This window comes from Cyprinodon variegatus, unplaced genomic scaffold (genome assembly GCF_000732505.1).
Source record: "Cyprinodon variegatus isolate N-32 unplaced genomic scaffold, C_variegatus-1.0 Scaffold581, whole genome shotgun sequence".
Taxonomy (NCBI): Eukaryota; Metazoa; Chordata; class Actinopteri; order Cyprinodontiformes; family Cyprinodontidae; genus Cyprinodon; species Cyprinodon variegatus.
The window spans coordinates 56,262-70,820 of record NW_015151034.1 but is presented as its reverse complement, the minus strand read 5'-3'; the positions used below and the strand labels follow the sequence as shown (position 1 = coordinate 70,820).

At 37.1% G+C, this 14,559-nt stretch overlaps 1 protein-coding gene across 4 annotated transcripts in view; it reads left to right on the top strand.

The window, feature by feature from the left end:
- Positions 1 to 155: 155 nt before the first annotated feature.
- The window catches only part of LOC107095879 (intersectin-2-like), a 53,898-nt gene continuing 39,494 nt past the window's right edge, over positions 156 to 14,559 (top strand). For 3 of the 4 annotated variants that reach the window (XM_015392242.1, XM_015392243.1, XM_015392241.1), the window contains exons 1-2: positions 156 to 236; positions 10,184 to 10,257. In XM_015392242.1, coding sequence (XP_015247728.1) covers positions 10,251 to 10,257 — 7 coding nt within the window. In that variant the 5' untranslated portion in view covers positions 156 to 236; positions 10,184 to 10,250. Of the gene's footprint in view, positions 237 to 10,180; positions 10,258 to 14,559 lie in introns of all 4 variants that reach the window. The other variant, XM_015392240.1, reaches the window with a different exon arrangement.

Here is a 14,559-nt window from a genome sequence, read left to right as displayed (position 1 = left end):
TATATATATATATATATATATATATATATATATATATATATTATTAAATATGGAAAAGTTTTATTTTTTAAGCCCCAGTCGGAAACAGTGCAGGTGAGCACGGACAGCTTGCCAGAGGAGCTGGAGACGCCCATCTCCAGTGCGCTCCCGCCCCAGCAGCTGGAGCGGTTCCTCCCTCTCAGCAGCTCCGGTTGTCCGCCTGGATGTCGATCCTCACCGCTGCTCCACCGCAACAGGTAAATTATTAAACATCATTTTGTCGCTTAAAAAGAAAAAAAAAGAACATAGAAAATAGAGATAAAACACCGCCTCATGTAGCACCAGTTTCCGTAAATAAGATATTGATTTATTTATTTATATATCAAACCTGCTCCGTCAAGGTAAGTGGGACGTCCTGCTTTATTAAATGAAATAAGGAGCCTGATCACAGGCAATGCGGTGCTGCCTATTCTCACACTGATTTGCTGCAGTGGACCCTCCGTCCTGACAAGATGTGGGTTTATTTATTTATTTTAGAAACATGTCCTGAAAAATCAGCCTATTGTCTGCATTTGAGATGGGGAACACACCATATGGCTGGAAAAAATGCCTCCAAAAGGATGTTTTCTACAAATAACACATCAACTTCAACTGAAGCTCACAGATTAACACACTTTTTGGAGACAAAAAGGCAATTATGCTTCATGTTGGATAAATCATTTAGGATAAATTATGTGGTACTGATACCACACTGGAGGGTAATCATCATGTCTCCAGAAAAAAAAAGAGACAAAGTGGGGTTCTTTAAGTGTAAATCAGATTTATAAAGAAGAGAGCTGAAGCTCAGGTTACTACTGTTTGTTTTCAGCTCATGACAGCTAAGCTTGTCATCAAGCTTTGAGGTAAAAGCCTATTTTTATTACTGATTGTGAGAATTGGAGCAAGAGGAGTGAAGCTGTTTAGTTAAGCATGAGGCATATATCTGCTAATTCGCTGCAGCGAAGAAGACACATTATAGAGATTGCCTAGAGTGTGTCTGCGCACTGTTCTTCTGCTGCTTAGAGGCATTCTTTGCTGAAGTGGCAAAGTCCATTTAAACCCCAGTAGCTGTGACATCTGGCTGCATCCCAGCAGAGGCTGTTGCATATCCACCTGCCAAGGCAATGCATGACATAACCACGCTCCCTTGCACAAAGATTTGACCCCATCTACCCGTGACAGACCAACAGAAGAGAATTACTCTGAAGCTTTTTCTTTTACAACTTTTTTATTATCAATTTATATTTAGTCCATCTGAGTCAAAACTTCAGAAGCTTTCCCCTTCTTTGCTTTATTTATTGTTGCAAATCCTTTCAGGTATGTCTGTGACGACTTTACACATCTACAGCCTTAAACCTCGGCCCCTTCTTTGTAAAATCTCAATTTTAGGGAGATTATGTCTCTGCACATCACCTTGTAACATCTGGTTTAGAGATTTTCAATTGAATTTCATGCTTTGACTTTAACTAAGACATTCTGAAACAGCCAATAATCACAAACACTTCATTTTGACTCTAGCTGTATGTTTGGGATTGTTCTTTGCCATCTGAACTAGCATTCTTCCAAGATTGCCTGAAATTATCTCAAACCATCTAATAATCAACTCTGAACAGATCCCCCCGCTGAAGAAAAGCAGAGCAGCACAGTGCTGCTACTTCTGTGTTTAATTAAGAGTTCAATATATACTAATGGTAAATGGTTGAAGTAGTTTTCCATCGAACTTTGCAATTTCCCTTTTGGATTAAAGTAGAAGGTTTTTTCTATTTTCTGTGGACATTGATCTCGATGTTTTGTATTATTAATACAAAACATTAATACAAAAAATAATAATAATAATAATACATACTGTATATTATATTCGATTTACTGATATGAAGTTACAAGTTTACTTCTGAAGTTATACTGGATGTTATTTATCATTATCATACTATGAAGGACTGGATGCAGATGTTCTTAACACTTTCCATATATTCATTTGTTTGGAAAACAAACTTTGAAACTCATCTTTAATTTTTTTTTACCCTTTTCAAAATGATGCCCTTCTTTCTGTTGTTGTACCACATAAAATCAGAATCAGATTTATTTCCAAGTAGGTTTGCTCTTACAAGGAATTCGACTTGGTGTTGATGGTGCAGACAAAATAGATATATATAGAGAATATAAAACATACAATATATAGTATATAGACATATGTATGTGTTAATGTAACGCAGGAGGTCTGGAGATGCTACGTTGGTGTAGCTTCTAGGTCCTGAACGGGGGAGGGAGAGTGTCAGTGTCATTGGGGGTCTCTGGGCCTTGTTGGTAAGGCTCGTTGGGAGACATACCAACAAAATTTAATTTTGGTTTGTGATTATAACTTGACAAAATGTGGAAAAGGCTAAACTGATGATTTACCAGCAATGCCATTTTAGAGCTTCAGAAATTGCTGTCATGATTTGCAAAGCGTCAATATGTCACAGTGAGGGAGGAGGTTTGACATGACCCAAATGCAGACACAAAAGCTTAAGGTGGTTACTTGAAGGTTTAATAACAAAAGTTCAACAGAAGCAAAAATCCAAAACATAAATCCACAAAATCCACAAAAACTGAGAACCAGGAATACTTACAAAAAGGGGGCAAAGAAATGACGACAAACCAGCAAAGAGTGACTGAACAGGAGGAGAATAAATGGGGGAGAGAAACAAAGACCAGGCTAATTAGCAGATTGGGAGCAGGTGTGAACAGAGGGGTCCAGAAGGGAGCTGAGGAAAAGGAGAATGACAGAATGGGGCAAACAAGAAATATCTAAGAACAAAGGCTACGTTCACACTGCAGGCCTTGATGCTCAATTCCGAATTTTTTTGTGAAATCCAATTTTTTTTGCGTTGCCGTTCATATTTCCAAAAATATGTGACTTGTATGTGATTTCCTGCATGAACTGCAGTCATACAACGCAAGTGTCCCGCACGTGCAGTAGAGGACGCGATGACGTTGCAGGCCAGCATGCTCCATGTTTATGGAATGGTAGTGCCGGCACACATCTAGCGGTCTTTTCCAAACATAAAACTCTTTTTTTTCAATATGTTTAAACATAAATACTGCTCTCCGCATCATCATCTGCCATGGTTGTTGTTTTTCTTGCCACTTCTGCCTAGCAAGACGCAGAATAGTGACCTATGTCGGGTATTAATAATGTTCAGACACAGGTCGCATTTGAAAATATCAGATTTGTATCGGATTCAGGACCACATAGCCTAGTGGCCTGGGTCGCATTGGAAAAATTGGATCTGTGTTGTTCAGACTGCCATGAAAAGATCAGATCCAGGTCGCATATGGGCAAAAAAAAAATCCGATTTAGGTCAATTCAGGCTGCAGTGTGAACGTAGCCTAAGATACAGTCAAAAATAACTAGAGCACAAAAATGGAAATAAAACAAATGAAAACTCAGAGATAAAACTTGAAAGGAACCAAAACCATGACAGTACACATGTGCACTCCTTGTGGTGATGTTAGAGACCAGGGATGGACTTTGAGTGTTCATTATTCATTAACGGTTGGAGATGCATAGAAATAAATACATAATAGTGGCCAGTTTGGCTTTATAATAAAAAAGATAAGCAAAAAGCAATAAATAAGCAAAAAATAAAAATTCAAAACATTAAAATGATGTAGAAACAATGCTGAGATGTTGTATTTGTATTGGGGGATGGAGAATGTTCTTTCAAATATAGAGACCAAAGTTATTTATTAAGTTGACCCATAACTGTGTTATAAAGATATAAATGACTCCTCTAGCAGCAATGTCCTGGATTTTAGCCTGGAAAATAACAGAGGAAGGTGCATATTTCTGCATGTCATTGTATCTATCTGCTCCTATACACTTGTGAACTGGCAAAACACACAGTGTTTATATTCACACACACACACACCCACACACACACTGGGGTCTTTATTTCCACGGTTCCGCTGAGCTTCCTGGACTGTGTCAGGCAGAACAGGGACTCCTTCTGTGAGAGGAGGGTGTGTTGGACACACTTGTGCACACAAGCCAAAGCATTGATATGCCAAACTATCTAGATTGGTGTGGTGCACACAGGTGTCAATCAGCATGCTGGTTAGAGTCAAAGGATCTTTGATTCATTTGTGACCTCTGCGTAATGGGTCAATAATCTGAGCAACTAACCCTCTTTTGATGTACACAATGTCTCAAATCCGGCATTGAAAGAAAGATTTTGTTACGTGTTGATATTATCTAAGTATAAGTATCTAGAGTTATTGAATAAAAAACAAGAAAGCAAAACAAATTCTGTTTATGTAAAGGGTGTCTTCACATCCTTTTGCTGATTCCTTGTTGGATATGTCCAGGATATGCCCTGTTTGAACAGTGAGGGCTGTCGTACATGTATATTACAGGAACAACCAAGAGGTAAGAATATACCTCACACGCTTCAAGGCATTCAAGTGTTTGTGTATGAGAGTGGATAAGAGTTCTGAAAATATTGTAAACATTTGCATAAGATACTGTAGTTTAAAAAAACAACAACATATAAACAGCATGCAAACACAAGCTGGTATTTAACTTAAGTTTTGGAAAATGTATCTGCTCATACACAGAGCACCTTAAATTTGGAATGCTCTTTTAAGGTGGTAATATTACTTATGAAGAAAATACATAAAATAAATTGCATTTGCAATTTCAACCAATGCAATGATCTTAGTAACTGGTTTGTTAATCAGTTTTGCAGTTGCAATACGAAGGAAGATTGCATTTGTTTTTTATGCATGAAAACCTTTTTTAGATCTCAGCCTTAGAGTCACAAATGTAATGTTTATATGCCAATGTCAGATTTAGCCTGTTGCATAGGGTTTCACTGCAATAAGCCCACAAAGATAGGAGGGAATAGGGATTCAGTGCTGTCTCTATAGGCATTGCAATATTTACCAGCAGTATTACAGTTTTACGATTTTCTGATGTCATGCCCCAGTGATGAAACAACAGATGGATGAACTGGGTACTGAATTAAAGAGGTTGCCTGGATTTCTTGTTCTGTTTTTACAAGTAATTTGCACTGAGAGACCATCTTCCGTTATTTGTAAAATCCTTTCTTTTTCATCATAGCTTTATGATGAAAGAATGGATTGGATGATCCAATGTGCATGTATGGTTAGAGGGTTTGGCCATTTATTAGTAAAATGGTCTAAGCCAGGTCAGATTGAACGGTGAGTAGATGTGAGTAAGAACTTGGACTTTGGAACAACATAACTATGTTTCAGTTATAGTTTCATTTCATTGACAGGAAAATTAGTAAGCTGGTTTCTGAACTTAGAAAATTTAATAGGACACATTTTCTTTATCAAAGACTTCTGGCATAAAATAAAGTTAAATTGGAGGGATAATATTATATAAGGTTGTTGGTATTTATCTGTACAAGCTATTAAAGTTAACTTTGAATCTCAGTAACTGTAATATTTAACTACATGATCTGTCCCTATTGTTCACAGTTTCTTTGTTCTAAATCATATTTGGTTTGTTTTTAGCTGTGCTAGATCTTCAATATCAAGATTAATCAATATTTTTATTAGGTTTTAAAAGGCTTTTTGGAAATTTGCCTCTTAGCCCTTTAATATTCTTATTTTACACCCCCAGATTTTTCTCTCCTTAGTTCCATTTCATGTCTCTAAGTGAACTATTTAATTCCCATTTACTTAAATCATACCATTTCATTTAAACTTCTTTGTTATATAGAATTTTTATTTACAAAAACAGACATAATCTAAATTCTTTTATGTAAAGAAATCTAAATATTATAATTTTTTATACTCCTGTTAATATAATATATAACTGTTAAATGACTGAAGTATTCATGATGTTATCTTTTATATTTTGATATCGAAACATATTCTCTGCATACGAGTATAAGAACGTCTGTGTTGAAAATTCCAATTTAAAATGGGACAAGGGTATTTCTTTTGATTTTGAAAATGTTATTGAATTCATAAGAAATATAGATTAATGTACACATATTTTCTGTTGTTTTCTCTTATTGCACTTTCAAATTCAAAAACAACATGACTGTATTTTCCCTGATATGACTTTTCAATCAGCTGACTTTATACTTTCAGGAAGGAAAAGGCTCTGTTGAAGGTGCACAAATGGACCATAAGTTACCTTATGGTCCATTTGTGCACCTTCAACCAGTTCCAGCATGGGAACTTTTCAAACATCTTTTGTGATTTGTTTTGTATTGTTGAACATGTCACTTCTATAGAAAAAGGGTCACTACAAATAAATTAATGCTAGCTAAATATAATATTTTGACACAGTAAATAGATTTGGCATAGCTTGATGTCAGAAGTTTTGGCAGAAGCAAATGTGTCCTTTTAAAAACAATGTAATCCCAATTATTCTTGCAAATGTAAGCTGTTTTGTACCTGCCAAATGTTTTAAACCATGCTAAAATAACCAGCTCTAATGATGAAATCTAAATGCATAGAGAGAGAATATTTAAGGAAAGAGACATAGTGTGGCATTAATAAGAAGTCTGATTGGGTTTGGTAAGGGTCACCCAACACTGCCCAATCTCAAAGTTGTAGTTTCAAGGCCCAGCCTTGATTAAGTCTGCATCCCAATTTCAACTCGAATGTCCAATACTATGCAAAATTAACATTATAAAACATTTGTAACAGTCATATGTGTCCTGAAACATGTGTGTGAGATTTACAAATGAAAAAAACAAAACCTTTTGACTCTCTCACTGCCTTTCTCCACCTTTTAGCTAATGTGTGCTCAATGTTCCTTTTTAAATTTATTCCCCTTATGATGTCATCAGGGGAAATATGCTGTCCAAAGTGGTCTGTAGCATCACCTACTTCATCTAATGTATTATTCCACGCTCCTAGGCGATCTTTACAAAGTCTGATTGGTTGTCATGGTTGCGGGTTGTGGGGGGGGTGCATCCTTCCAGAGGACAGAGGCTTGGAAAGCCCAAAATAGCTCATCTAGAGAAGGGCTGAAAAATAAAGGCCATCTACTTAATCTGAGATGGATTTTCCTGCACAAATGGCAAGAAACACGCTCTGAGGGCCTCCATGTTTATATTTTTTATTTTTTAAATGTAGGAAAATAGGGGTGCTTTAAAGCGGCCTAATTCAGAGAATAAATTTAAATCATGAATACTTTTTGAATATAAAAAACATGCTTTTATTTTTTTCTGAGTTTTGGTTTGAAAATGGTAGTGGGCCTTTATTAGTGTCATGATTGAGGTTGTGCCTAGATAACTCCAAAGATTAAATCAAGAGCATGCAGAGACAGAGGCCACCTGCTTTAATTATCTTAAGTAAATAGCAGAGCTGGCGTGTACAGACACATCTGTACATTACAAAATAACTGCAGTGTCCCCACTAGTTTGCAGTCTAGAACAGGAAAGCCAAATCCCCAAAAATGACTCAAAAGAAAATCTCTGGCACTTGTGAGAAGGGAAGTGTGCATTGTAATACAGAAATCTAAAGATTTGTGAGAAACAGCATCTTTTTGAAAGCAAAATAAGAAAGACAGATAAATAATCTGTAATTGTCCCAAAACCAAAATTGAGCTGGACATTGGAGTATTCATTTCAGTTAGTATCAGTTTAAAAAAACAAACATTTTAGACTATAACTTTTATATAACGGGACAGATGGACCCATCAGGCGAGACAGATAGTGGGAAGTTTCGAAAGGTTTATTAACAAAAAAAACACAGACGGAAAGGAACGCGGAGCTGTGGATATGCGGATACGCAGTGGCTGCGGGGAGCCACCCATCACTGGCACGCTCGTGTAACAGTTCAGTCCATCCTCAGGAGGAGGCAGGATCTAGCCGATGGACTGTCAACAAGATACGGCGCAGAGCCTCACGGAGTGTACCCCATGCAGCAGCCCAGTGAGCAGACAGAAGTTCGAGCCAGATCAAGGAAGCAGTCCAACACAAGGACGGTTGTAAGATCCAGGAGTCTGAAACCTGGTTGGAGGTTCTGATCAGATTAGGAACAGAGAGATCCAGGGTTCCAGGAATCCACAGACCTTTATGGCAGAATTTGAGTCCTGTGAGTCCTGTGAGTCTGGCAGCTTGCTCAGGCAGACACGCTCAGATGGAAACAGGCAGGCTCAGCAGTTGAGAGGTAGAAACATAACAAGACACCAGGAAAACTATGGAACTTTAAACTGGCTCCTCCATTGAGCCAAAATAAGAACAAAGCACGCTCAGCCAGGACGTGATCAAGACAAAAAGACTAACAAACAAAACATCATACAATGATCTGGCCCTGATAGCTGGGCTGAACCGTACATAAAGCAGAAGGGGCAGGTGGATAAGATGAAAGATAATTAGTAAGCGGGGAGGGTTCGGCAGGTGATTGAAGAGAGTAATTAGATCAGCTATCAGGGCTGCAATCATGACAATAACAATGCTACCTCTACCTCTGCAACGCCGCTCTGGCAGATAGAGTTATTGAGCCATTTTGCTGTGCGGTGAAGCACCATTTCTGAAGTTGAGGCTGTCACATAGAGGACGAGGACTAACTCAAACCCCAAACATCCTGGATTCTGATGAACATTTACAGCACTAGCTGTAAAACACTGCGGATAATATTGTGATAAAGTCATATTTTGAATCAAGTATTGTGAAACGTACTGATTGCAACACCCATGCCAATAGTCACCCCTACTGCTATTCCTACAGCCATAAATCCATCTTTGTTTTTTCTACCATCCTTTTACAAGACATATCTCTTTACTCAGCATATACAGTCATTGTAATAAGCTGTCCTGTTTTAAAAGGTTGCCAGAGCCCCACATGATGTGTGAGACAGTAATAGTAGAGACAGCAGTAGCATCTCACTATCAGCTAGTGCTTGGTTCCATTGACCACAATGCCTCAGGTATTGTTTTCCAGGAAAATAAGATTATCTAGCAACCTCTCTTTGCCCTCTGTATTCATATAAACACCTCTCTTACGTCACAGAGATAGGGCGGCTGTTATAGCAGCTTCTCTTTACCGCTGACCAGCCCACATGTTGTTTTTTTGTTCTTTTTCTGACAGCTCTCAGTGTAAAGACACTATGATAGTATATGTACGCTCAATAACAACTGCAGGTCTTTGTTTAGGTTTAATTGAATTGATTGCATCAGGTAAGACCCTGGTGGGGGAAACAGCTACCCTCTAAACCTGACAGCAGTTTAACTTTTTTATGTCTAAACATTATCATTGTATATTTCAGACAAATATATGGAAATTAAATTTGCAATGCTGTTGAAATCTAGCCAAGTCTCAACCAAAGCAGTTGGTAATAATCCAAACTCATTGCTGTCAGTTGCGTATGACTTTCACATGAATATTTTGTTAAACACTCACCTGCCAGTTTTAATCTCACTCAATTTCGATTTCTCCCTAAGCGCTACAATCAGCAGTACAACTTGATTTATTTGTTTGATACCTTCATGAAAACTCTATCATACAGAGTAGTAAACAAAGGCAGCAGTCATGCATCAATTGGATATTCAGCTTTCTTTATTGTGCCTCTAAGCAAGAGCAGGTTCTCCTGGGATGATAGTAAAAAAAAGCAGTTTCTTGGTATCGTTGTGTTAATATAAGAGTTAGGGAAGAAAATATATACCCCAACTGTCAATATTTGAAACAACAACTGTTTTTACCGTGATTACTGCTAAAATAGAATAGCATACTGTATTATTACATTTATTTATGTGGTATACAAGATTTTATTTAGGGATTACATTAAACTGTTTCTGGGCAAGTTGAAAAATAAACTTTCAGCTAAGGAGTTGATTCTTTCGTAGTGTGTTATAGTCACCTTGATGCTTTTTTCTGCGTTTTTTTTTCTGAAACTAAATCTGCCAAAAAAAATGAAGTAAAAAACACACAGTGTCTGTGTATCTAAAGCCTCTCCTCCTCTCTCTGTCTGTTTTCCTTCTTCTCCTCCAATCTGTTCCTCTACCAGCCCAGTCAGCAGTTTGCTGTTTCTTAATCAGTTTACCTTTATGAAAAGTGTGTCGTCATTGTTTTCCTTTGTTTTCTTCTCTTTTCCAATCTTCATACATTTTGCTAGCTTTCTCATTCCCAGATTGCTGTACTTCCATCACTTTGTGACGCACACACAATAACACCCAGATCTCTCTTTTTCTCAGCAGATGTCTGATACCTAGCCAGCTGAGTAGAGGATCTCCCTCGCTGCCTGGGAGCCTTATATCTGCAGCCATGAATGGTAAGGATACAGTAAGAGTTGTTTATCTGCTTCTTCAGAGGAAAACAGATGGCCGGAGAAGGAAAGTAAAATTAGATGAAAAAGATCAGAGGTTATTATCTTTGATTATTTATCACCTCTTTTAAGTTATTGATTACTACTAAACTATGATTATAAGGACAAAATAATCCATTGATATGTTGGCAGTAATAATTCATTAATTGTCTTGTGTCTGACTATTTAAGCATATTAAATAATATGTCATATCCGTACATTTATCTGTTTAGAAATAAAAGATAGAGTTAGTTAAACGTATAGTTTATCTATTTTTTTTCTAATTGTGTACTCTTCTTAGGTTTTTTTCTTTAAGCCTGAAATAGTAAACCATGAATTGTTTTGGACTTAGTTCCTAAAGTAAAACTCTGGTTTTGTTGCCCTGCAGTGGAAAGATCGTTTTAAAGCTTGATTTTTAATCCTTTTGCTTTATACTGAATGAAAAATGTGGTAATCCTCATGTTACCACCCTGTTGTTGTTAAATACATCTGCTGGCTTTGGGTTGGGAAATGCCTCTGAGGATGGGTGGGTGCCGTTCTTGCTGGATGCTTCACAGACACATGACCTCTTTATTTTATTTTTTGCCCAACAACGATCCCCACCACAGGATTGCACAGCTAACTCCTATTCAATGAAAGTTAATTTCTCAACCACGTGGGCTGTATGCAGCAGTCCTCATAGAGAGAAAAAAAAAAAACAGGATTGTGTGTACCTGAAAAGCTGCAGTGTGCACAAATTATTGATCCACCATCTGGAACATAAACCGAGGCCTTCTTTAGGTGAAGTGTTTGTTTTGTAAATATTGAGGAAAGCATTGGTGTGGTCTCCTCCTGTAGACAGGAGCGGTACACTCTGGGGACTGACTGGGGCGTCTCCTGAGTAAGGACTTCACGGTGCCTAGACAACAGCACACAAGCCAACAAAGGGAAGAGAAAAGACAGAAGGTTGTTTGAAATTCAGCTCAGGTGACGTTGCTATAGAAGCCATCCTATATGTGTTTATACAGCGGGGATTTTGATTGCTCGTAGAGTCAATTTTATGTCAGTACTTGTAAAAATTCTAACGTTGAATTATCTGAGCTGGTTTGCGGAAATTGTTTTATATGCAATGAAGAAAACTGATGGCAGTGAAACAAGTGAATTATAGCAAGAAGGTTTGATATTTTGATAGTACCTTGCATTTGAGTCAGCAAATCTTCTACCCAAACTCTGCCAAACTGTATCTTTACTTCCAGAAATGTTAAAAATAACTGAAGCTAATTAGTAAATGAGTGAGAAATGTAATTTTACAATAAATCCAGCTATCCTGTGAAAACCTGAGGGGTTATTAGAGAACATTAGTGGGCACCAGCATCATAGGGACTGAAAACACAGCAGACGGTCATGGGGAATGTAGTAGAGACATCAAGGTGAAGTAGAGTGAGTTTGTGCTCGACATATGTGGCATTCATAGAATACTGACTACAAAAAGTCTTAAATTCCCATCTTATAAACCTGTAGATGGTCTGAAAGCGGAATGCTTTACATTTGGGATGGATTTCAGTCCACATCAGCTTTAATGTAGCATTCTCATTTTGAAACAGGGTGTTGGCTGCATAATGGTGTGGAAAGACATTTCCTTTAACAAGGAAAGATAAGGCTGTCTAAGGTGATGGGAAGATGAATGGAGCTTATGCCTGCAAAATTCTTTGATGGAGGTTGACCGATTAGCATGAAAATGAGTCTAAACATACAGTTAGAACTATAGGGTGGGGGTTTAGTTTGGAGGAGTCCAAATGTCCAAAGGTGAAGGTCCTCTTAAACTCTTATTTTTCAGTTGACAGTTTTTCATTTCTTGGTCTAAATTAGCTTTTTTCAAATAATAATATTAAAATAATTCATGGGTCACTTCTTAAAGCACACTTAATATTTCAAGGTTTATTTCACCTAACTATATGTCAGACTCTATAACCTGCCCATGCCATTTACACTGCTCTTTTTGGACACTGCTCTATTTGCACTCCTTGTAGGATGCTATTTTACTTTTTATATTTTATATCCATATTTTTATCTTAAGTGTATATATTAGTCTATTTTATTGCATGCCTTATACCCACAGTGTTTTAGATATTTTTATAGTTTTATTTAGCTTTTTCATATTATATGTTTCATGTTGCACGATTGTACCATAAAAAATTCCTAGTTTGTGAACTCCTTCACTAACAATGGCAATAAACCTGATTCTGATTCTGAAGGTTTAAAGAATTTGGACAGCCCAGTCTGATCCTCACAGAACATCACTGGATGTTTGTTTTATTTATGATGGCATTATAAAACAATAAAAAACAGCAAACGAAATACTGATACATTGTGCTGTACCCAACTTTTCTAAAATAATTAAGATTGTCACCTGTGCTGACCAGAAGCATTTGTGTGATTATTGATTTGCTATTTTTTTTTTTTTTATATGGGCCACACAAAATCATTCTTTGGCCCACAAATGCTGCAGTTTTTTAACCCCTTGTTTAGAGCAAAGCATATGAAAGGGTGGTCCAGTCAAGGTCCAGACCTAAATCATATATGGCAATAATACAAAAAAAAACAAAAAACAAATAAATTTATACACAAATGGATTTCAGCCATTTTGACTGAGTTTGGGCTATTTTGTATTTTGTAAAGTAAGGGCAACATTTCTGTCTCTAGATCTGACATAACCCTAAAATATTTGACCAAGGGTGCTTTAATAAACATGTGCATTCACATATCACCAAAATAAATCTTTTATTTTGTTTTCTGAGAAATAAAGTAAATCTTAATTAAATGATGTAAGCTACTGGAGTTTAGAGACAAGTGTGTCAGTGAGTTTCTCTCTCCCACAGAGCTGGATTTTTTTCAAACTGCCTGGTTTTTATGTGGCCTCCGGTAGAATAGCTTTAGATCTCCAGCAGCACAAAGGTCAAGCCGTAGAGACCTCTTTTAAATCATGCTCTTGCTTTTTTAAGAGGCTTTGCACTGCCCCAGTTACTCGCAGAGCATCATGCTTGTACTGAATGACAGGCTGTGGATACGGCCATGTTAGCTGCATGTCCCAGAGGCGCTGTGCTAAATATCCTTTCACTAACAGCCATCGAGACAATGTGGAGAATACTCACATTTCTGTATCAGGTTAATTACTTTCTTATAATCTACAGCAGATTTTTGCTGACAATACAGAGAAATAACAACAACAGATGGGCTCTATACATTTATGTGGCATTACATTTTTAGGGAGAAAAATACCCACACCTGTACAATTGTTGATGTTGCTGTTTAGTGCAGCTTATCTAGATTATAGTACCAGGTTGAGCCAATAGTTCCGCCATGTCTTGATTCTGCTTTTTACTCTCAGTATTTTTTTATATATTTTTTTTTTATTGCTGCTTTTGTGTAGTTATTCACTTCCAGGTGTTTAATGTACAATCCCTCAACTAAGTCTGAGTACAGCTGAAAAAGTCATGTGGGTTGTTTGGGTTTGTAGCCGGGTGGAAGTGCCATCATGGGCAGGCTGGTATTTCCTGAGCCAGCTGAGTAAATTACAGTCTAGATACCATATCTCTGAAGTCATGCACCCACAGTGCTTTCGTTCTTCTAGCACATACGATGTATTCGGCAGCTGCACAATGTTAAATTATTTGTTTTTTGTATCACTGGCCTCCATCTGAGTGTTTTGCCCATGAGGGTAAAGCTCAAGTGGAATAATGAGACACTGTGACATTGGTAAAGAGAATTTCTAACGAGGAAAATAGTATCGTTATATATTTTTCAATTGCATTGAATAATATCATTACAGTTATGCACTTTCTGAATAACGCTCAAATAATCACTTTAGGTTTAGAACTTTATTGATGATAAAGTTCTAAATATTTATAATTGTAAGGATTCATAGATGACAAGTAGAGATGCACCAATACCCGATACCTGGATCGGATATCGGATAACTAAGATCCAATTCAGTAAACTATTTGTTTCTTTTTGCTGCAAATTTTGCCAAAATAATATTAAGTACATTTATATCTGTGTTAATGTACTACCTTTTTTTAACATGGTAAGATATATGGTTTATTCATTCAGCTGATACGCCAAGCCCGAGCATCGGTATCGGACTGGATCTAATAAATCTTGATGTATCTGGGTGCACCTCTAATCACAAGCACTGTAATTACTGGATGTAATGTTTCACATATTTTAATGCCATCATGACACAATTTATACAATTATTCATGGCCAAACATATCAGTTTAATAAAAAAAA